Below are 22,666 nucleotides of genomic sequence, written 5' to 3' on the forward strand. Positions count from 1 at the left end.
TAGCCATCTTGTGCAAGGTTATCTCTCATGGTTTACAACCTGACCTGTGTCTCTGGTGTAAGATAAGAGCTTAGCCCCGTGCTTCCTTAAAGGTTACTTTTTATTCGCTATTTAGAGCCAATTCAATGCCACCTCTCCCTCTCCTTCTCTTTTTTAAGGATTCAATATTCATTTTGGAAGGAGAGGAAATACTCAGGAGTGATATTGCATTCTCAGTTTTATTCTCATCTGAAAAATTAGGTAATACAAAGAATTTAGTGTAGGAGCTTGGAGACAATCTTACAAAATTCACAGTTGAATGTTGATACTAGCCCAAATATTTTTGTAGTGTGCCACAAGATTTCCATGAGCAGGACAGTTGCTGATCTGCAGAATGGTTAAAATAATTCCTGTGCTTTTAGACTATTTTATCACCATTTTATATTAGCTTATTTATTTCTGTAGGTCTGTGATGGATAAATGATACCTATCAGGAGCAGGCCAGCATCAAGTAATCCAAGTATTTTCAGGAAGTTGCAGAAACATGTAGAGAAGCAAACTGTTGATCCAGCAACATAGGTCAAAGAATTCCCTGCCAGATTCCTGATTTTCCAGTAATGGAATGAACGAAAACAAATAAATTGAAGCTTAATCAGGACAAGATAGAGATGTTCCCAGTCAGTCAGAAGGCAGATCAGGGAATAGGCATTCAGCCTTCATTCCCCCTGAAGCCCAGGTTTAAGCTGTGGCAAGGAATGTTTTTACACAAGTGAAACGAGGGTGTCAGCTATGCCCATGCCTTGGGAAGTCAGATTTGGCCACAGTGACAAATGCCGTGATAGAATGCTCTTTGGGTTACAGTAATGCACTCTACATGGGCCTGCCTTTGGAAACTGTTCAGACTCTTCAGCAAGTCCAAAACATTGCAGCTAGACTGCTGACCATGGTAGATTATACAGTGGACCCTTGTTATATGCTGGGGTTTGGTTCCAAGCTCCCCTGTGTATAACAAAATCCGTGTATGCTCAAGTCCCATTAAATATAATAACATAACAAAATGGTGTTCCTTATAAAAAATGGAAAATCAAGGTTTGATATTTGAAATTTTTTACTTTTTTGGAATATTTTCAAACCATGGATGCTTGAATCAGTGTATAAAAATCTATGTATAAGAAGGGCCGACTGTAGTGACCATATAACTCCCCTGCTGAAACAGCTTCATTGGCTACCAGTTTGTTCCTGGGCAGAATTTAAAGTGCTAGTTATAACCTCTAAAAAGCCTTACATGGCTTAAATCCAGGCTATCTGAATCTCCTCATAAGAGCCTATGGCCTGTTACAGACTGCCAAAATAAAGCTGCTTCGGGTCTCTTTGGAGGTATGCTATTTAAATGATGCATGGGTCCTAAGAGTCCAGAGGTCGCGCCAAAGCCACACTCCATTCCTAAGCACTGGAGTGCAGCTTTGGTGCAGCTTCTGGATTCTTTAGGATGCATGCATCATTTAAACAGCATACCTCCAAAGAGACCTGAAGCAGCTTTATTTTGGCAGTCTGTAACAGGCCTATGTGAGTTTTAAGAACCTCAGGAGAGGGCTTTCTCTTAGTCCCAAAACTTTTACAGGTACAGCTGATGAAGACCCAGTATTTAATTTTTTTTAGTTTTTGTATTCCAGATTGTTATTAGTTGTATTGTTTAACATAAGATGTGACCTTTTTGGTTTGATATGGGAGAAAAGCAAGATATACGTGAAATAAATAAATAAATTCCACAAACACAAGGCTGGCCCCAGCATTAAATGGCAAATGCTGGGAGCTAGCAGAAACAGAGATCCCTCTTTGCTGTATACATCATATTCTGGGCTTTCAAAACCAGCCTTCTTGTTTCATGTGTGGTGCAGAATCACTAATGTCATGTAAGATAAAAGAGCCTGTCTCGTCAACTTCAATAAATGGATTGGGCACAAATTTCTATCTTGTGCTTTGTTCCAAGAGACAATATATCTTGGGCCATGGCCCTTAGAAATGGAAGCCTTCTTAATGCAGTTGGCTCAAGCAGGTCAAACTTCAGAATGAGGTGCAACCCCTTATCAGACCACAAGCCACTGATATTAATGTACACAACCATGGTGTAGAAGCAGAAGATCCTTAAATCCATTTAGGCACCAGACCAGAAGAGTTTCCAAACACCATATAAATGACTCACAGCCATATCACAAGATGCAGTTGCTTAATGAAAGCCATTGTTCCTAGTGTTGGCACTGTCCATGCTTTGAGCTCCTTTTGTCTACTAGCTCATCACACATATCAGATAATTTTCTTTGTACTATTATGGTGTGTGTGTGTGTTTATATGTCCACATTCATATACAAAAATCAGATTTCTGTGACAAGCCACTTCACATCAATAGCTTCCATGATGTTCACCACCCTCAAAGACAGGGAGATGAGAAAGGAGAAAATAGTACATCTCGAGAATTAGAAAGGTTATATTTTATTGTCTGTGAACTCAGAACTAAAATTAGATATGTTGTTTAATTACTTTTTAAGGGGGGAGGGAAATAAACTGTTTTTATGCTGTATGTTATTTTAATGCTGTAAACCGCCCGGATTGGTTCGCCACAGGGCGGTATATAAATAAAAATTTATTATTATTATATATTATTAAATGTTAAGAAGGATAAAAGAACTATAGTTTTGAATAATCTTTTTTTCTCTTTTATTTTGACATGTTTGACTAGATAAATTGTTTTGAATGATTTCTATGTTTCTTCTAAGGATTTACCTGAGTGAGGAATGACAGCATCTTTCCAATAAATTGAGTTAAAAATTAAGGGAGCTGTATTAAAGGCCATTAACAAGCTACTAATTTCAAGATGAGACCAAACAACACGTTGTAACATCTCAATGGCTCTCATGGTATGCTAGCACACATTTCCCAAGCAGGAATGGGTGAATCAGTCAATTTCCAATCTTTGTCACCATGATCACACTCGCTTTCTCCATTATATAGACTAGCCCTCTGGCTCCATCATCCATCAGCTATAGAGGCTTTTAACAATATCTATTTAAACTGTTGTGAGATACCATGAGTTCCAAGGTTGGGTCTAGCATGCGATATAAATAAAATTGTCATCATCATCCACAATTCACCATCCTCATCATCCACCAAGGAGATATATCCAAGAACTGCATCTCACAGAAGTGCAGTCACTCTAAAACCCTTACACAGCTCAGAAGCCTATTCTTCTCATCATGCTTCCCACCACAAGGTCAGGACAGTGATACAGCTCTCAGAGCTATTCCCCATGGCATTATGTAGCACCAGAAGCTTTTAAGTTTTTTTGATCAATCATCAGAAGAACGGTAAATCCATACAAGATCATATTCCTTTAGGTTTCCCTTGGGGAGAGACTGCAACAGAGCTCATTTTGGTTTTCTTCCACTCTCCCTGGGAAAGCATTCATCTCATTTGTGGGCATTTGGTGCATGCTATCCCTCTGTCTTTGCCTCTTAGTGTGGCAGTCTTCCCAGGATAGGACAGAATAACTCCTCATGCAAGTTCAGAAAGAGGAGACCCAGTAGCACAACATACAGTTGCTCTAGCAAAGTGCCCCCAAAGATTCTGGTCGATATCTTTGGTAGCCAGTGTGAAAATCTTTGCTCCTATCACATAAGAGATCTTATATTTTGGTATGTTTTCACTATTATAGAAGTCAGTTGTGTAGACATTGTGTCAGCTTTAGCATTCAGCAATGACTAGGGATCAAACCCTGTAGTTTTAGTTTGCTTTGTCCGAGCAGTATGTTTATTTCAGGACATGTGCATTTAAGGCAATTCATAAGTAACTGTCTTATTGGTGGGTTACAGACCACCATTAAATTACGCGCAGAGCGCATACTAGGGTTAGGAAGGGGCGGTGCTTCTGCACCCCCTAACCCTAGTACACGCTCCGCGTGCACAAAATGGTGGCGGCCATTCCACACGGCCGCCGCCATTATGGCGTCACGAATGCAGCACCTCCAAACGAGGTGGCGCGGACGTGACGCCATCGCTCTGCACGAGGGTGCTTAATGCGCCCTTTCGGCGGAGCAGGAAGGAGCTCCGAAACGGAGCTCCTTCCTGGTTTGCGTCGCTGGTGCAGCCGTGTGAAGGCTGCACCAGCGACGTAAATCAGAAAGGGGCCGAGCGGCCCCTTTCTGGGAGTCCCTGCTGCCGTTGGGGTGTCCTTGGGCTTGAAGCCCCAAGGACACCCCTTTCCAGGCTGCGGGGAAGCAGCCTTTTGCCGCTTCCCCGCAGCCTGCAAAGCAGCAGATCGGGGCCTTGGAGGCTGCCGGTCTGGCAGCTGAGGCCCCAATACAGCAGGGAAAGGGGCGGGTGCAGGCCGCCCCAAATGGGCGGTCTGTAACCCGCCATAAATACAACTAAAATGTCCCTTTGAGACCTTTTAGTTTCACACTGTTGATAAATTTATATGTGAAGACATTTGGCCATTTCATTTTGTCAAAAACAAAAATTAAAACAGAACATCAACTGAGACATCATAGAATATACAGTGAAAAATAGCTGAAGATTTAATTGCCTTGATATTGCAACAAACAAGAAAAGGAAATCAAAATGTAGTAGAATGCACACTAAAAAACGAGCATTTGTTTTATAGAAATATGTACATCCCTCCTTCTTAAATAAGGCTCAATGGAGCTGAGCACTGAAGAGAGACTTGGCTTGTCCTAACCTTAAATAGCATAGTTTTAATCCTTTAGATAACTGTCGGCTATGATATTCACAATTATGATACTCCCTTATGCAAACTTGAAAGTCTATTACAGTTTCTCATGTGACTAACAAAAATACCATTAAAAAGCCTCCTACTGCTAAACATCTAAACTAGTTTTATACCTATACTAGTTCTCTAATACTTTAGGATATGCATTGCTACTGCACACAGTATATTCATAATTCCCAAGCTGATTTTTTTTAATTTAAGGAGAGCCATGAGTTTAAGTAGATACAAGAAGACATCTTCACAACTGGGTGTGTTAACATTAGATGGCTTAGATATATCAGATGGTAAATTACCTTTGATAAGTCCCCAGCCTCCAAGTAGAAGCAGATAACAAATATGTTCCATGTAACCCAGAGGACTAACCAGACAGCATACTGTAGAAAAGGAAAAGGGAATAATACATGATTAATTCTGATATCTGCTGTGTTTAAATAATGCTTACATTACAAATCTGAAGTGGGTACGCAACAACCACTATGAATACATTGAGGCTGTTTCCAGAAGAAACTGGACAAAAATTTCCCAGTTTTACCAAGTACACTAGTTTTAGCCATTGGTGACAGAATGATCTGCAAGGGTATTATCATACATTGTTGCAAAGAAAGGCACAATTTGGCAAAATGTGCCAAAAATACAGATGGAAGAAAATTTGGTTCAGATCATGTCTTAGTATGTCTTAATATGATCGCAGCTAATTTTCCCTTTTGAAACCACTCCACAAACCAAAATGTAGTATTAGGTATTCACATTTTTATAAAATGTATGTTGTACAGTCAGTCCTTTTTATACACAAATTTTTAATACATGGATTCAAGCACCCACAATTTGAAAATGTTCAAAAAAAGTATAAATTTCAAATATAAAACCTTGATTTTCCATTTTTTATAAGGGACACCATTTTGCTATGTCATTATATTTAATGGGACTTGAGCATCCATGGATTTTGTTAACCATGGGGGATCTTGGAACCAAACCCCAGAGTATAACCAAGGTCCACTGTAATTTTCCAAGAAGAATGCATATATAAGGAGGCATGCACAAAAATGTATAAATTAGTGAAAATATGTTTTAAAGAAATGCCTTAAGGACAAAGGCTTGCAAAAACATTTATGTTATGAGAAATGTACACAAAAATGAATGTGATTTTTTTTTAAAAAAAAAAACACCCTGAAAACTAAAGTGGAAAGCGGGCAAAATGACTCAAAAAATAAGAAATCAACATTCACAATAAGAAAATTTAATCTAAAACATGTTTCATACAAGTACTGAAACAAGGAGCTGTTTCACACAACATAGGTTTAACACTATGATCCCACTTTGATGGCCATAGGTTACACCCTACGGAATCCTGGGGAATTTGTAGTTTGGTGAGGCACTAGAGCTCCCTGACTGGGAATTCTAAATGCCCCTCCATTAAATGCAAATCCCAGGACTCCACAGGATGCAGCCACAGCAGTTAATGGATTCATAATGATATAACAGTCAATAATGCATTTCCAGCAATGCACAGAGCAAAGTGTAACGGTAGGACTTCCTTCGTTATGTTACAAATGTATATAGAAATATATACAGTAATTTATATATAAATTGTAGCGTATATACGATTTATAGTAATTACACTTAATTTAATGCAGCTCCCTGTGCTCCCTGTAAGCCTTCCTATCATTTCTTTTATATTTGGGGCCTTGTCTACTATGTCTCCTTTTATTTCATTGACTTGAATCCTTACAAAACCACAGTGTTAAAAAAAAATCCAAAACAATCTCTTATATAAAATTAAATAAAGAGAATTAACTTTGTGCTAATATAATTTATTTTCATAATAATTAAACTGATTGTGCAGGCTCATTATATGACTACTATAGAAAATTGTTTACCAGTCTACTACAAACACAGCGGTAAGACTGTTTCTTCCTTTTTAAAAAATGTTCTGTTATGTTACCCAAGTTAAACATTGACACTGTGATTTAGTCATTCAATGCTATTATATTCCTTTATGTTAATTTTCTACACTGCTGTCATGAAATCTTTCTAAGTTCTCAACTCAAACTTCTAGGACTGTTACAGAGCTTTTTGTTTCTCTTCATTTTTGACCATACGAAGAAAACTGACATAAATGCTACTGCATCACCATTATGGAAAAGTCTTCCCTTCCCTTCCTTTCTTCCCTACGGCCCTTCCAAAAAATTGATCCAAGGGGCTTCCCAGATGTATTAAGCAAGTTTGGGGGTATGTAAGGAGTGCAATGGGGGAGACATTCTGTGATCTTTTTAAAGAGAAATATACCTCCCTGCTCAAGTTTTTCCATTAGAGGGTATCATGGTGTTTCCTGAACATAGACGTCACCATGGGAAGGTTCTCTGGGTCCCCCTCCTCTCCTGCTGAGCTGGATGGGACCCCTTGAGACCACCGTTTTATCTGAAATAAAGGTGCTGCTGCCACCCCCTGATGAATTATCCTCTCCCACCCCAGCAACACATCAGTACATTGCTGGGGAATTCCACAGATACTTTCCCTTGCCAACTGTAAGGAGCAGAGTACTTTAATGAAAAGCTTTATTCGTATAAAAGGAGTTCTAAAGCAAAAGGACCAACCTGTCCTCCAGGCACAAACAGAAAATGGAAAATTGAAAACTAAAGTGGAAAAAGGGCAAAATGACTCAAAAAATAAGAAATAAACATTCACAACAAGAAAATTAAATCTAAAATATGTTTTTTATAAGTGCTGAAACAAGGAGCCCTTGTACAAGAGTACAATCATTTCAGCCAAGCCAATAAATGAAACCAAAAATCTAATGCCACTGACTAATACATGTTCCTAATCTTGCTCACAGCTCGGATGGGATTTGTAGCAACAGCAGTAAGCAATAGCAATAGCAAAAGCAATAGCACGCACATTTCTATACTGCTTATCAGTGAACTCAGCACTCTCTAAGCGGTTTACATTCTGTATACTAACTGTCCCCAACAAGCTGTGCACTCATTTTACCAAACTATGAAAGCATGGAAAGCTGAGTCAACCTTGGAGCACCTGGGATTTAACTCACAAACTTGTGGCTGCATTACTGTCACTTAACCACTGCACCACCAGGGCTCCCTTTAAATCCCAGTTTTGTAATCCTTGGTGCTTCCATTGTCCAGCTCCACTAGTTTCCTCATGGTCTGCCTTAGGAGAGTCAGATGTTCCCACTGCTAATAGGCAGTCAGTTAGTCAGATTCACACAATCAGACCTAAAAAGGCAGACAAAAGCCTCATATCGTATCCAGGCCTTTTAAAGCCTCTCTCTTAGGGCCATCTCGGAGGTTTGCGCTTCTGCCCAACTCCCCATCGCATTGGACAGTTGCCATCTCATCACCAGTGATGTAACCCTCATTAAAATGTACCTCCCCCAACATTTAACCCTTTGTTATCTGGAAAGAAAGCTCTGGAGAATGGAGGGATATTTTTAAACCTGCATGAATAAAAATCAGAAATAAACACTAACTAAATTTAGTAAATAATTAATGCATGGAGTCTGATAGCTTGTTTTGACCAGATGTGCAAGATTCTTTTGTTCTATGCATTAATGGTTCTTCAACTTAAAAGATTAGTTCTCAGTTCTCCTATTCTCTTCTTCCATAAGGAAGGAAAAGTTTGCTGCTCTTGTTATGCATTTTCACATTGATTCTGACTTATGGTGACCCTATTATAAAGATTTATTGGCAAGATTTATTGAAAGGAAGTTTCCCTTTGTTGCCTTCTAAGGTCAAGACCTGTTCAAGATCAGCCAGTGGGTTTCTTGGCTGAGCAGAGACTTGAACTGTAGTCTACCAGAATTCTAGTGCTACACTAAAAACACCACACCACACTGGCTCACATAGACCAAGAAAACTGCCATCATATGGTAGATATAAAGCTTAGGTTTGTTGTTATGCACCTTCAAATCATTACTAACATGGTGCCCCTAAGGTGAACCTATCACAGCCTTTTCTTGGCAAGATTTGTTCAGACTTGCTCAAGGTCACCCAGTGCGTTTCCATGGCCAAATGTGGATTTGAACCCTGTTCTCCAGCGTCACTTTTTAATTTAATTTCTGTGCTGCCTTTCTCCCAAAAAGGGACCCAAGGTGGCTCACAATATAAAAAACACATTATAATAAATTTTAAAAAGACAATTAAAATAACCTAATTAAAAGACTTCAAAGTTAAATTTTAAAACATACAACATTTAAAAAACATAATCTGAAGCAATTCCCCCCTCCAAATAAAACCAGACTTGCATGATTTTAAAAAGCCTGCCTGGATAAAAATGTCTTTGCTTGCCAGTGAAAGGCCAGCAGGGAGGAGGCCAGTCTAGCCTCCCATGGAGGGCAGTTCCATAGGGTGGGAGTAGCCACCAAGAAGGCTCTCTCTTGTGTCCTCACCAAGAGAGCCTGGGATGGTAGTGGGACCAAGAGAAAGCCTTCTCCTGAGGATCTTAGGGCTCTGGCTGGTTCATATTGGGAGATACGGTCTCTCAAATAGTCTGGACCTAAACTGTGTAGGGCTTTATAGGTCATGACCAGCACTTTGAATTGTGCCCAGAAATGGACCAGTGAAGCTGTTTCAATATGGGAGTTATATGCTCGCTATAACAGGTTCCAATCAGCATTCTGGTTGTGGCATTTTGAACCTGCTGAAGTTTCTGAACAGCTTCCAAAGGCAGCCCCACATAATGTGTGTTACAGTAGTCCAAACAGGATGTAATCAAGGCATGTGTCACCGTAGCCAGATCTGATGTCTCAAGGAACAGGCACAATTGTCACACTAGTTTTAATTGTGCAAATGCACTCCTCACCATTGCTGGGACCTGGGCATTCAGGCTGAGAGTGGAGTCCTGGAGGATAACCAAGCTGGTAGCCTGAGATTTCGGGGGGGGGGGGGGGTAACCCCATCCAGCACAGGCAAAGCCCCAATTCCCTGATCTGCCTTACGACTGACCAAGAGGACCTCTGTCACCTCTGGATTAAGCTTCAATTTGTTTGCCCTCATCCAGTCCATTATTGACAGAAGACACTGGTACAGCACAGAGACAGTTTCCTTGGAGTCAGTTGGAAAAGAGAGATAGAGTTGGGTGTCATCCGCATACTGATGATACCACACCCCAAAGCTCTGGATGACCTCTTTCAGTGCTTTCATGTAGATGTTAAATAACATGGGGGACAAGACAGAACTGCACAGGCCAGTGGCCAAAGAGTCAAATAGGACCCCCCCCCCCCCAACACTAGCTTCTGGGTCTGCCCCTCCAAGGAAGACCAGAACCACTGCATAATAGTGCCTCCAAGTCCCATCCCAAAAAAGCAGCTCAGGATACCATGGTTGATGATATCAAAAGTCGCTGATAGGTCTAGCAGGACCAACAGGGACACACTCCCTCTGTCCAGTTCCCTGTGTAGGTCATCCACCTGTGCCATAGACAGGTATGAAGCCAGATTGAAATGTATCTAGATAATCTGTTTCAGCCAGAAATTCCTATATTTGGGATGCTGCCAGTCGTTCCAGACCCCTGCCCAAGAATGAGATGTTATAGAATGGCTGATAGTTATCCAGAATGGTGGGATCCAGGGAACTCTTTTTTCAGTAATGGCCTCACCACAGCCTCCTTTAGGCAGGATAGAAATGTGTCTTGCTGCAGTGAAGCATTCACCACTCCCTTCATGCACTTGGCCAGTCCCCTTCTAGCTCCTTTCAAAAGCCAGGAAGGGCAAGGATCCAGTAGGCATGTGTTGGGCATCACTTCTCCAAAGATCCTGTCCATATTCTCAAGATGCACAAATTGAAACCTATGCAATAATATAGGACAAGCAGGCACTAATATTACATCCACTGGACCTGTCTCAACTACAGCATCTAAGTAAGAGTGAATCCAAGCAATTTTGTCTTCAAAGTGTCTTGAAAATTCTTCACAGCGAGCTGTCAAGTGCTCCTTGTTTCCTTCTTGGGAGGCAGAATGTAAAAGGCCCCTAACCACTTGAACCAGCTTCACTGGATGACACTGTGCAGACACAATGGTGGTAGGAAAATATTTCTTTGCTACCATCACTGCCATGGCATAGACTGTCCAATGAACTCTAGCCCGTGTTTGGTTGGATTCACTCTGAGTCTTCCTCTATCATCACTCTAGTCTCCATCCCACTCGGTTCATCACCATCAGCATCTTGGGAAACCAGGGTGCTTGTTTGGCTCCACTTTGTGGGAGGGGACTCTTAGGGGCAATTGTGTCCACTGCCCTGGCCATTTCCCTATTCCAGGGTTCAGCGAGGACTTTGACAAGATCACCTGCCAAGGCAACAGGAACCTCCCCAAGAGCCATCAGGAATCCATCAAGGGGTAGACTTTCTTAATCGGCCCCGCACCCCTGCAGATGAAATGAAGTCCTGAGCTGCTCTTGAGAGAGCAATCTCCACATGGATGTTGAAATCCCCTGGCACAACAAGCCAAGGGGACCCCAATGCCACTGCAGAGACCAACTCAAGAATGCTTTGTTCAAATGTTGCTTCATGGTGAATTCATTAAATGGACTCAGGTATCTAAGCTTTATGAGAGCGCAAAAAGGGAGAGTGTTGAGCAGCAGGGTGGTCAGTACACCAACAGAATTCCTATTCCTACCCTGGCCATCCACCTTTAAGTAGACACACTCATACCCAGTGGACTGTGGGACAGGGCACCTGGTAAGGGAGATAGAATCCCAATAGACCACTGCAACTCTGCCTCCTCACCCCCCCCCCCAGGCCTCGCCTGATGCTGTACGGAGAACCCAGGTGGGCAAAACTGGGAGAGATTAGCCCCCTCCCAAACTTCATCCAGCCAGGTCTCCAAAATACAAGTCAGGTCAGCATGCTCATCCAGGATCAAGTCCTGGACCAATGGTGTCTTTCCATTCACTGACCTGGCATTGAGCAGCAGCATTTTCAGCCCAAGAGGCCTGTTGCCAAAGCTATCTAGGCTATTTGAAATGGGGCTCAGCTTGGGAGTAACCAGTACTCCTTTCTTCCAGGGTAATAAGGCTGACTCCCCATACCATATCTCCCCCTGCCCATTAATGTCATAATGGCTGCTCCCCGGACTGCTTCCTCTCCTTATACTACAATTACTTATTAACATGTGGCAGGTTACATGAGAAGCTGCCAGCAGCTCAGACCACCCTCTCCCAGCTAAATGCCCTGACCTTCACACACACTTCCCTGTGATGCCACTTTGGTGGCAACCCTGGTAACAGTGGGCCTACTGCAGCAGTCACCAAGGTTATATCCCCTTTCCCAGGGGCCAGGTGTTCCTTCCTGGCTATGTAGCCAGGAACCAGCTGGGTACCTGGGCCCTTATTCTGGCAGGGAGCAGATTTCTCTAGGTAAGGTGAGGCCAGCAAGAGCAGGAACAGAAACAACAGCAAGCTGGTAGGTGGCAACAAATATCTTCCTGGGGTGTGGGGGTCATAGTCCAATGCTCAAACCACTACACACTGGCTCTCATAAAGCTTAGATATCTGATTCTATGAATTCACCACAAAGCAATATTTGAACAAAAGCATTCTTGTTTCTGAACCATCCACATGCCTAACCAATTGCTCTACAACGACTCCCATTTGCTTTGTGACTATCAGATATAATTGTCTTTAAACAAAGTCTCATTACAAATTCTCAGATACTGTAGATGTTCCAAATGTCAGATATCTCCAATCTCTAGATTACAGCTATTTAAATGCTATTTCCACTTCATGCTGAAACTAATCATTCTGGAAACTCAGCACTGAAGGTCTGAGAGAAGACAGTGAACAAATCCCACTGGCATTTCCTATTTCTAATTAGAGCTACATTTTATGACACATCTTCCAAGTGTTAGCTTCTCCCATCTTTTTCTCTGAGAATATCAGAGAACTACATTATCTCACAGTAATCATTATACAAATTACAAGAGCCACAAATCAATAAGGTCTTTGTCAATGGAGAATTGGAGTTACCAGTTCTAGTCCCCAAGAGCCATCACATACTTTTTACAGAAACAAAAAAGAGGTACATTCAAACAGTGTAGAGATGTTGTGAAGAGAGAGACACAACCCACTCTTCTCTTAAATGTTTTAAAAACACAGGAGTCTGCTTAAAATTTGGACACAGTAATCTAGCCTGCTGACTACTTTTTTAGGCGCACACACGCACACACACACACACTATATATATATATATATATATATATATATATATATATATATATATAGCCTGCTTCCTTATAAGATGTTGCATAGATTAGCATGGAATTCACTGGGATGTTTTATGAAATGCAGCCCATGAATGTACAGGGAGAAAAGTGATATAAACCAGAGGGTGAATTTATATGCTCCACAACATACTCCATGTCATAACATTTTTGACCAAGTCTGGGCTATTTTAGGGCCAGGAAAGATAAGGATCAAGAGAAGTCATATTCTTGAATTCTTAAATATTTACTGAAATTTTAAAATATACAACTTGAAACCTACAAGACATAAAACAAAGAACACACAAACGAAAATAAAAAAGAGCATACAAACATGAATAAACACACAAATATACCTCCCTAAATGCCCTTTATATCACACAGCTAAAAGAAAAACAAAATACCTCTCTCTCTTCTCTTTGGTTGTATCTTCACTGCTTATCCCAGAATCCCTCTACATTAAATAACAATAACTATTAATATTCTTCTTCAATATTATCTTCATTAAGGTACATTTCTTTCGGCAATAAAAAACCAGAAAAAGAAACTTAACAATCTATGGCACGTTACAGACCGCCCAAAACGGGCGGTCTGCTGCCACTGCTGGTTGCTGCATCCGGGAACTGCAGCGGCCAAACCCCATGGTTCCCGGGCACAGCCAGAAAGAAGTGCCAAAATGGCGCTTCTTTCTGGGCCCCGGAAGTGGCACTGCAAGGTGCTAGTCGCGCACTCGCGGCGTCACTTTCGCTGTGTGACGTCCGGATGCTACACGTCCGCGACGTCAAAATGGCGGTCCCCGTGTGGACGGGCGCCGCTATTTTGTACGGACTCAGTCCGTACTAGGGTTGAGGGGCGTCAGGAAGTGACGCCCCTTCTCAACCCTAACATGCCCCTTCTCAACCCTAGCACGCCCCCTTGGCGTGTCTGTAACGTGCCTATATTTCAAAACCTAAAGTAATAACCTCCCCGTCATGCTACTTTATATAATCTATAGCAGGTCAACTTCTACAACCCCTATAGGCCATTGGGGAGAAATTTAAGAAATTTTGTCAACATTGTGGGCCCCTGCCAAGGATGCATGCAGCCCTGAGATACTTTCCCCATTCCTGATTTAGTGTGCACACCTGTAAACAGTAGCAATATAAAAAAAGCTATAATGAGAGAGTATTTAATCAGGAATCAGAACATAGATTGTAATAGTAAATAAAGATAACTGGAGTGGCCTGGTATTTATGTCAGAGGTGGGCAGTCAGGAACTGGAAATAATTCATGATGGTGTTAACGTAATGTATTATATTAATTCCTTGGGGTGTTTTTTTTATAATGCAAAGAAAGTACTTCACATTTTGCTTTTTAACTTAACAAATATCATACTCATTACAATGGCATAATAAATAGTGAATTTTGTTATTCTTCTGTCAGAGCTTGGAGATTTGGAGCTATCTATAGCCTGGGAAGGTTTTGCTGTAGAATGAGTGTAGGTTTCCAGTTCTGGTAACTTTAGCATGGACCAGGAGCTCTAGTGCATACTCCCCCTGTGAATCATTTTTTTAAAAACACAGGATTGATGTACTGGTTAATGAAACAAATCAAACATTTTCATCACTAACCTCAAGAATAACAAATTAATTTTTGGATTTCACTCACCATGGTTGGGGCTAATGGGAACAGTAATTCAATGACATCTATAGCTAAGCCCTGGAAAGCTTAAAGACACCTAGTGTGGTTCTCATTAATGAGATTAAGGACCTTACCACACATGGTTCCTAGCACAAGACAAGAATGGTCCAAAAGGAGCCGGGAAGGGAATGGAACAAGTGGAGGATGCATTTTACTACATACAGAAGTCCCTCACTTGTTCTGTTCCATTCCCTTCCATTCCCAATCCATCCCAGAGAACATGATTTTTGAGAACTGTTCTGAACAGTTTTCAAAAATCCTGTCCTTTGGGACAGATTGAGAATGGAAGGGAATGGAATGAGTGAGTAGTAAAATGCATCTCCTACTCGTTCCCCACCCCTTTCGTTCCATTCTCGTCCCATTCCGTGGAGCCCCTGTGCGGTAAGGTTCTAGGAATCAGCAATCTTTTGTGGCTGACTATGTCATAAAAGTTATCATAAAATAACTACAATTATGTGAACAATGTCAGTAAAAATGATATTGATTGTGTCTATATTTTGATAATGCTCAGGCTAAGAGTACTGCACTTAAACAAAAATTGGTCTCATTACATAGAAGTGTGGTGCTTGAAAGCATTGTTTTCTTAACACAAACACTCATACAATTCCCACTGCATTAAAACAGGAAGAGAATATACAAAAGCAGTTTCTTTGGCAGTACCATATTGTTGGGCTTCAAGCGATTGCCATAATCCAATATACATTTTTGTCCTCTTTCTTTTTAGTGTTTTATCACTATAGCACAGCTACTCTGTGTTAGATCCTTAAAATCAGAATTTTTGTTGTTGTGTGTCCTCAAGTCTTTCTGACTTATGTTGACCCCAAGGTGAACCTATCACAAGGTTTTCTTGGCAGACTCTGTCCACAGGGGGGTTGCCCTTGTCTTCTTCTGAGACTGAGAGAGTATGACTTGCCCAAGGTTACCCAGTGGATTTCCATGACACAAAACACACATCATCATCAGCAGCAACAGCAACAACAATGTTGCTGCCATATCCTTACTCCCCTCATTTGATAGAGACCATAAGATTAATTTAGGGCCAGACAGGCAAGAAAAAGAGCAGACAGGCAGGAAAATGTGGCTCGATCCTGCTTTATCCAAAAGCAGGTTGAAAACCTACTGTACACATGGCCCCCTTCTGTACTGCAAGGTTATTTTTTTTGTTGCCTCCCCATCATAAATGCACATCGTTGCACAAACACACTGCCAGCAACCTTCAACTATTCCCATGTCTGCCCAGATGCCATGTCATTGTATGGCTGCTCCTTTGATAGTCCACACAGTCACATGTGGATGCTATGCTGGTACAGGGCCTCAGTGTGTGAAAGATACATTGGCAAAGTAAAATCATAGAAGCCCCCCTACATGGCTTCTTCACTCCATGCCCCCCTGCTGATTTGTGTACATTGTAATTACATCCTTTGGAGTTGTTGTTCTTTCATTTTTTTTGGCTTGGTCAGCCCCACATTGGCACCAGACTGTTTATATGCAGCCGTGTAGATGTACATTTTCTCAGCTTAGCCAGAGTATCCCAACTTCATTTTGCTCTGGTTTTTAGCCTCAGAGCACAACTTCATTTCAGCTTCCACCTGCTTTGGAGGTGTGCGTCATTTAAATGCTCTGTCTCCAAACTAGCTGGAAGTCACTTTATTTTGCCCATCTGTTTTACCCTATAGTCTCAAATGAAATGAATGCCAAAGATTACAAATGGCAGGGACCAAAAAAGATTCCAGTGTGACTAAATTGTGGTGTCAGAAGCATGCTGAATAAAGAAAGCAGTGCAAAAAAGTACAAAATGTGCATGAATTCAAAGACTAGTGGGAGGCTAAAAAATAGTTTGAAGAACTAAATATATAAACATGAGTAGTAAAAAAAAAAAGAGGAAATGCAGCACTAGTTTTTAAAGGAGTTAAATTGGCAACTGAAGGGTGATGGAGCAAGGACTGGATGAGGAAGTAAGGCAGTTCTTACTTTATCTAAAATGTGAAAGACAAAACATAAGGCAATTAAGAAGCTAAATTTTTTAATTGCATCTTATGAATATCACAATAACATTGGAATACCTCCCTGGTATATCAAATGGAAAAGAAATATATGTCTTGCCCCAAATCTATAACTTGTTTTTAATGATAACTCCCAAAAGTGTTTCATAAAATTCTTTAATTCACTGCCCCTTCTCGATGTCAAAATAATTTCTTAATCTTTCTCTAAAAGCAGGCAGGATTTTTCTTACATTCTCTGCCTGTGAGCCACTGGGGAATAAATTATTATTATTATTATTATTATTATTATTATTATTTACTCGCCTCTCTCAATGGATCAAAGTGGGGACATCAACAATTAACAAACAATATCAGTTAAAACACTTGTTAAAACACACATCAGTTTAAAAGGACAAATAAAATGTAGACATATTAAAACAATCCACATCTAAAATTAAAAAATTAAAATTCACAATTTTAAAATAACCAGGATAAGCCTGCTGGAAGAGACTGGTCTTTAATGCTGTTTTAAATTCAGACAGTGTATTCAGCTGTCAAGTCTCTTCCAACATGTCGTTCCACAGTCTAGAAGTGGCTGAAGAAAAAGTCCTCTGGCTGACAGTTGCCAACCTAGTCCTGGCTGACTGGAGTAAATGCCAGCCAGAGGACCTGAGCATATGGGGTGGAGTATAAGGAAAGAGGCAATCCTGTAGGTAACCTACACAATGTAGCGCTTTAAAGGTAATAACCAATAGTTTGTACCTTGCCTGAAAGCTGACTGGCAGCCAGTGGAGAGACTTTAATGTTGGTGTAATGTGATAACTCCTGGATGTCTCAGTAATCAACCTGGCTGCCATGTTTTCAACTAGCTGAAGTTTCCAAACTTGGTACAGAGGTATCCCAACATACAGTGCACTGCAGAAGTCCAGTCTTGAGGTTACTAGAGTGAACTACCATCTTTAGGTTTTCCTACTCTAGGTAGAAGCACAGCTGGCGTATCAGTCGAAGCTGATAGTAGTCACTCCTGACTGTCACTTGGAGCAACTGACCAGATGCACCCCCAAGATGTGAACACAGTCTTTCAGGGGGAGTGTAAGCACATCCAGGACTGGTTGACATACCTCCATACCAGGTTAGGACCTTTGACAGTAAGCACCTCTGTCTTGTCTTGATTCATCTTCAATTTGTTTGTTCTCATGCAGTCCACTACCTCTTCCAGGAAGTCATTCAGAGGAGACATACTATCCTTAGCTGAAACTGTATCAGTATATGTGGGTTCATCAAATTACTGACAGCACCCATCCTCATGCTTCCAGATGATCTTTCTCAGAGGTTTCATGTAGAAGTTGAATAACACTGGGGATAGAATGGCATCTTGTGGTATGTCATATAACAGCTCCTTTTTTTGAGGAGTAGCTATCCCTAAGCACCACCATCTGGAACTTGCCCGAAAGATAGGATCAGAACCACTGAGGTACAGTGCCTCCAATTCCCAAACCCCCAGGAGTTCCAGAAGGATACCATGGTTGACAGTACTGAATGTCACTGAGAGGTCCAAAAGCACTAGCAGGGACACACTCTCAGTGTCAATGCTCAGGCAAAGATCACCCACTAAGGCAACCATAGCAGTCTCAACTCTGTATCTTGCTCTGAAGCTGGTTTGAAATGGGTCTAGATAATCTGTATTATTGAAGACTGCCTAGAGTTAGAAGGCAACTGCCATCTCAATCATCTTGCCTAGAAAAGGGAGATTTGATACTTGTCTATAGTTGTTTAGGTCGAGTGGGTCTAGAGAGGGCTTTTAAAGAAATTGTTATACCACTGCTTCTTTTAAACAAAATGGAAAACCTCCCTCCCTAAGAGATTCATTAATTATATTTTGTATTTGAAGCCTAATTGCATCTCCTTCCTTGATGACCAGTCAAGAAGGACAGGGATTGAGAGATTGAGAGAACAAGTTGTGAAGTTGAACGTATTCACGGCTGGCATCCATAGTTTTCCTAAGTATGGGGCAAAACAAATAGTAAATAAGGAGCAGCTTGCCACCACTCCTTTGCTTGCCAGGTTGGAGCTGCAGCAACCGCATGCCACACTGCAACCCAGCCGTTTCCCAGTGCAAAAAGGAGTGGCAGAAAGCCATTCCTTTTTGCGCTGGGAAAAAGGCACTTTTGCTGCAGAGGTGGAATTTTTCAGCAGTTCTTTGGCACAGCACATGTAAACGCTGTGCCACCAGAATGCTGTGGATTCGCCACACATACAAGTGGCCATGTGGCTTCCTGGTGGACTGGGGGCATGCTGTCTAAAGGCCATGGCCCCATTCTGCTGGGAAGCTGGTTCTTTTTTACTGTCTGTTTCACCACTAAGTGGCCATGTTCTGAAAGAATTTATTCCTGACGTTTTGCCTGCATCTGTGGCTGGCATTTCTGAAGATGCCAGCCACAGATGTAGGCAAAACATCAGGAATAAAATTTTTCCAGAACACGGTTACATAGCCCAGAAAACCCACAGAAAACTAAGGAAAAGTTATCGTCCTTACTTGCCCCAGCAGCTTGTTCACATTGGCAGCACTCACCAATTGAATCTGATCCAGTGTAATCCTACTTACAGACTCACTGGACACCCCATTGTCAACATCTCGTATAATGATGAATAGTATTTGTTAAGATAGTCCTGGTGGTACTAAAAGGAGAAAGCAAGCCATCTGGGGCAGGTGCTTTCTCCTATGTCTTTTTTTTTTTTTAACTGCTCCTAATGGATCCTCGTTCATCAGGCTAAAGTGTAAGAACTTCTTTTTGACTTGCAAGAAACTCAAACATTGATGCAACCTTGTAATTCTCAAAGGTGATAAGAAGGAAAACTCTTGAGTCAGCAGTTTTTGTATTAGTCGCCTGAATTGCACTGTAGTGGCCAATGTTATGTCCAACTTCTCTCATGTCTAGATACTACAATTTAAGTCGGGTTGAGGATAGCAATCATAAGAAAATAATTCATTCTTATCTTTCTTGAACTAAGCCAAAGCATCAGAAGAGTCAAATTTTCTGTTAATCCTGACATCTGGCTGTGAAGACTTTAGTTTGGTACTGCTGTTCCTCTTCTACTCCTTCTCATTCCCCCCCCCCTCCGTCCAGGATGTTAAGGATTTTAAAAAAATGATATAAGAGGAAGACAAACTGTTTGAAATCTTGAAATGAAGCCTGCATTTCATCCCCCTTGACAACAGGGGAAAATCTACCTGAAATTCTGCAAATAGCAAATGTCCATCATTAAAAGGCCTCTGCCTTAAAAAAATACTATAAAGCTGACAGTCTACAAAGCTAGCCAGAAAAAAAAAATCCACTGTGCTATGATGATGAGGCAGCCAGGCCCACTGAGTTTCTGTATGCTGAGGATTTGGCATATCAACACTGCTCAGCAGGAAGCTTAAAAAGATTTTAAGACTAGCTCAGTCAATTATTCAGTCAATTTACTATTGATTGAATAATATGCAGTCAATAGTAATTTTGGTTGCAGTTCAACCTGTGGAAGTGTCTCCTGGAGAATTTACTAGATGAGATTCCCAATGTAATCCCTTTTTCTCTATATTTAGTTTACTCCCTGAGCCCATCATAAAACACACACACACACACACACACCAGCCCTGTACGCTATTCTTTTAATTGTTTGAAAATTTAATCCAAAGCAAGGTTGGCATTCCTGTAACTACAGATGCATGAGCTCAGACACTGGCTGGGAACCTGCCATCAACATTTACACTTGATGCACATACATTGTCTTTTGGCTCTGTTCATTCATGTACATCTGCTTTGGTGGCCTGGTGCCCACTCATCAGTCAGCTGGAGTGCTCAACTAAGTGTTAGCGCCAAGGAATGGCCTTTGACCAGCAGCAGGCATAACTTTGCCAGCAATTTTGCAGAAAGCCGCTTTTATCTGAGAGGTTTGAAACACAGGTACACCATGATTCTCTGCAGTTCTCAACTTCAAATCTACACATTAATTTATTTTAGAGAAATAAAAGTTATATTGAGAAGAAGAAGAGTATAATCTCAATGATCCTGGCCATTCACTAGTAGAGGGCAGAATGAATTGCAGGTGGAACAAAGCAAAGTGATAACTGATACAACTGATGCCACTGGTGGGTGTTTTTGTTGTTTAGTTTATTGTTGTAATTGATAGATTTAATCGCTAAATATGTAAACCATGCTGGACCATGATAATAAATAATACTGATTGTTCAAATAGCCCATAGTTTTAAGCATTCACAGTGTCTACTATTGGAATAGGATATATTCTTCCAAGAAGTTGAACAGTAAATATTTTGATGAGATTCTGGAAAGCTCTCACAAAAACAGGAATACAGTATCATGTTACAAAATCTATCAAGGAGATTATATTGGCAAATAGAAAGAGATTGTGACAATAGCATTGATGTTTGTTTACTTTAAGGTATTTGCATATCCTGTCAACCCACCAGAAACAACATACAACATGTAAAAACAGACTAAAAATTCTCATTAAAAAGAGTTTTAAAAAGTTCATAGATGGAATTTGTGCAAATGAAAAAAGCATTCTAGCAACAAATCCTGAACTGAGAGACTGCTATTCCTAACAACCCAGGTATAAATATCCCAGTCTAATGATAAATGCTGTAGTAACTACATGCTTTGTCCTCGTGTGCCTATTTTAGGACATTTCTGCACAAACATAACTGTGTGCCAAGAAGTCACGGCATAGGATTGACACATTAAGGCAATGCCAGCCATCTTGGTCCTATGATCTACATGGGAGGTTGCCAACTCTTTAGCAGAACTTGGAAACAATTTACTACAAAAAAATAACATTACCTGTAACTTGTTACTTTGGTAAGTAACAATAATGTAACGATAATTGGTGACACCATTACTTTTAGTGTAAAAGGTAAAATTCATTCATTATTCTAAGACATTAGTTGGCATCATGTTAACTGCATTTTTATAAATTAAATTAAATTAAAAAGCAACATGTTAAAAATAGGTAACATTTATAAAGTTACTGATCTAACCACAAGCAAGAAGTAACACTGAAGTACAAATACACGTTTATTAACACATAAACAGTCCTAATAATTATTTTATAAAATTATAAAATTAATCTTTAAACAGATGGTTCCAAAACTTGGCAGGGTGTAAAGGAAAAACCTGTCCATAGACAAAGAATAGCACGCTATGACGCTTGTAGGTTGGGAAAATGTAGCAGCTTTAAGTACATTCAGCACACCAAGGTCTACATAAAGTAACTTTTTGTCTTCATCTTCTTATATAGCTTTAAAAACAGAGGGATGGAATGTAGCTCGCTTTCCTGGCATCTAGCTGAACATTGGTTCTACCATCCCCCACATCCAAACAAGGTATATATTTTTCTTGATCAACTCACAATCCTAACATTCTAATGAAAATCCTAATATTCAGGCTGCATCCACACTGCAGAAATAATCCAGTTTGACATCATTTTAACTGTCGTGGCTCAATGCTATGGAATTCTGGGAACTGTAGTTTGCTGTGGCACCAGAGTTCTCTGACACAGAAGGCTATGTATCTCACAAAACTACAAATCCCAGAATTCTATAGCACTGAGTCATGTCAGTGAAAGTGGTGTCAAACTGAATTATTTCTGCAATGTAGCTGCAGGCTCAGAAAACCAAGATGATGATTTGAAGGATACAGAGATTGGCTTCACAACTGCCATGGGCCCATTAAGAAAATCTGCCTTTAAAACAAGCTCTACCTGACTCAGCTGTCCTGTGGACTACTTGACTAGTCAAAAGCTGAAACAGAATAGAAAAGATGTTTAGAGAAGATTTCATGAAGACCAAACAGAAGTACTACTCTGATCTGGTACATATGAACAAACATAATAAGCAGGGAAGATTTTCTTTGATGAAATTGTCATCTTCAAATGAATGACTCTTTCATTAAAGAGTCGCTCCCTAACTAGAACTTGGATGATCTCTCCTAAAATCTTTCAGCCAGCATGACCAATGCTGAGCTTTATTTTAAGCTA

The 22,666-nt window shown here is 40.6% G+C and overlaps 1 protein-coding gene across 4 annotated transcripts in view; it reads right to left on the reverse strand.

Annotated features, from left to right (window-relative positions):
* The window catches only part of NKAIN2 (sodium/potassium transporting ATPase interacting 2), a 716,483-nt gene that overhangs the window by 319,445 nt on the left and 374,372 nt on the right, over window positions 1-22,666 (reverse strand). For all 4 annotated transcript variants that reach the window (XM_089530445.1, XM_089530447.1, XM_089530444.1 and 1 more), the window contains one exon: window positions 5,055-5,135. In XM_089530445.1, the coding sequence (XP_089386571.1) occupies window positions 5,055-5,135 (81 nt within the window). The remainder of the gene's footprint in view (window positions 1-5,054; window positions 5,136-22,666) is intronic.

Source organism: Sceloporus occidentalis, unplaced genomic scaffold (assembly GCF_023333645.1).
Source record: "Sceloporus occidentalis isolate IW3139 unplaced genomic scaffold, rSceOcc1.0.p SCAF_6, whole genome shotgun sequence".
Classification (NCBI taxonomy): domain Eukaryota; kingdom Metazoa; phylum Chordata; class Lepidosauria; order Squamata; family Phrynosomatidae; genus Sceloporus; species Sceloporus occidentalis.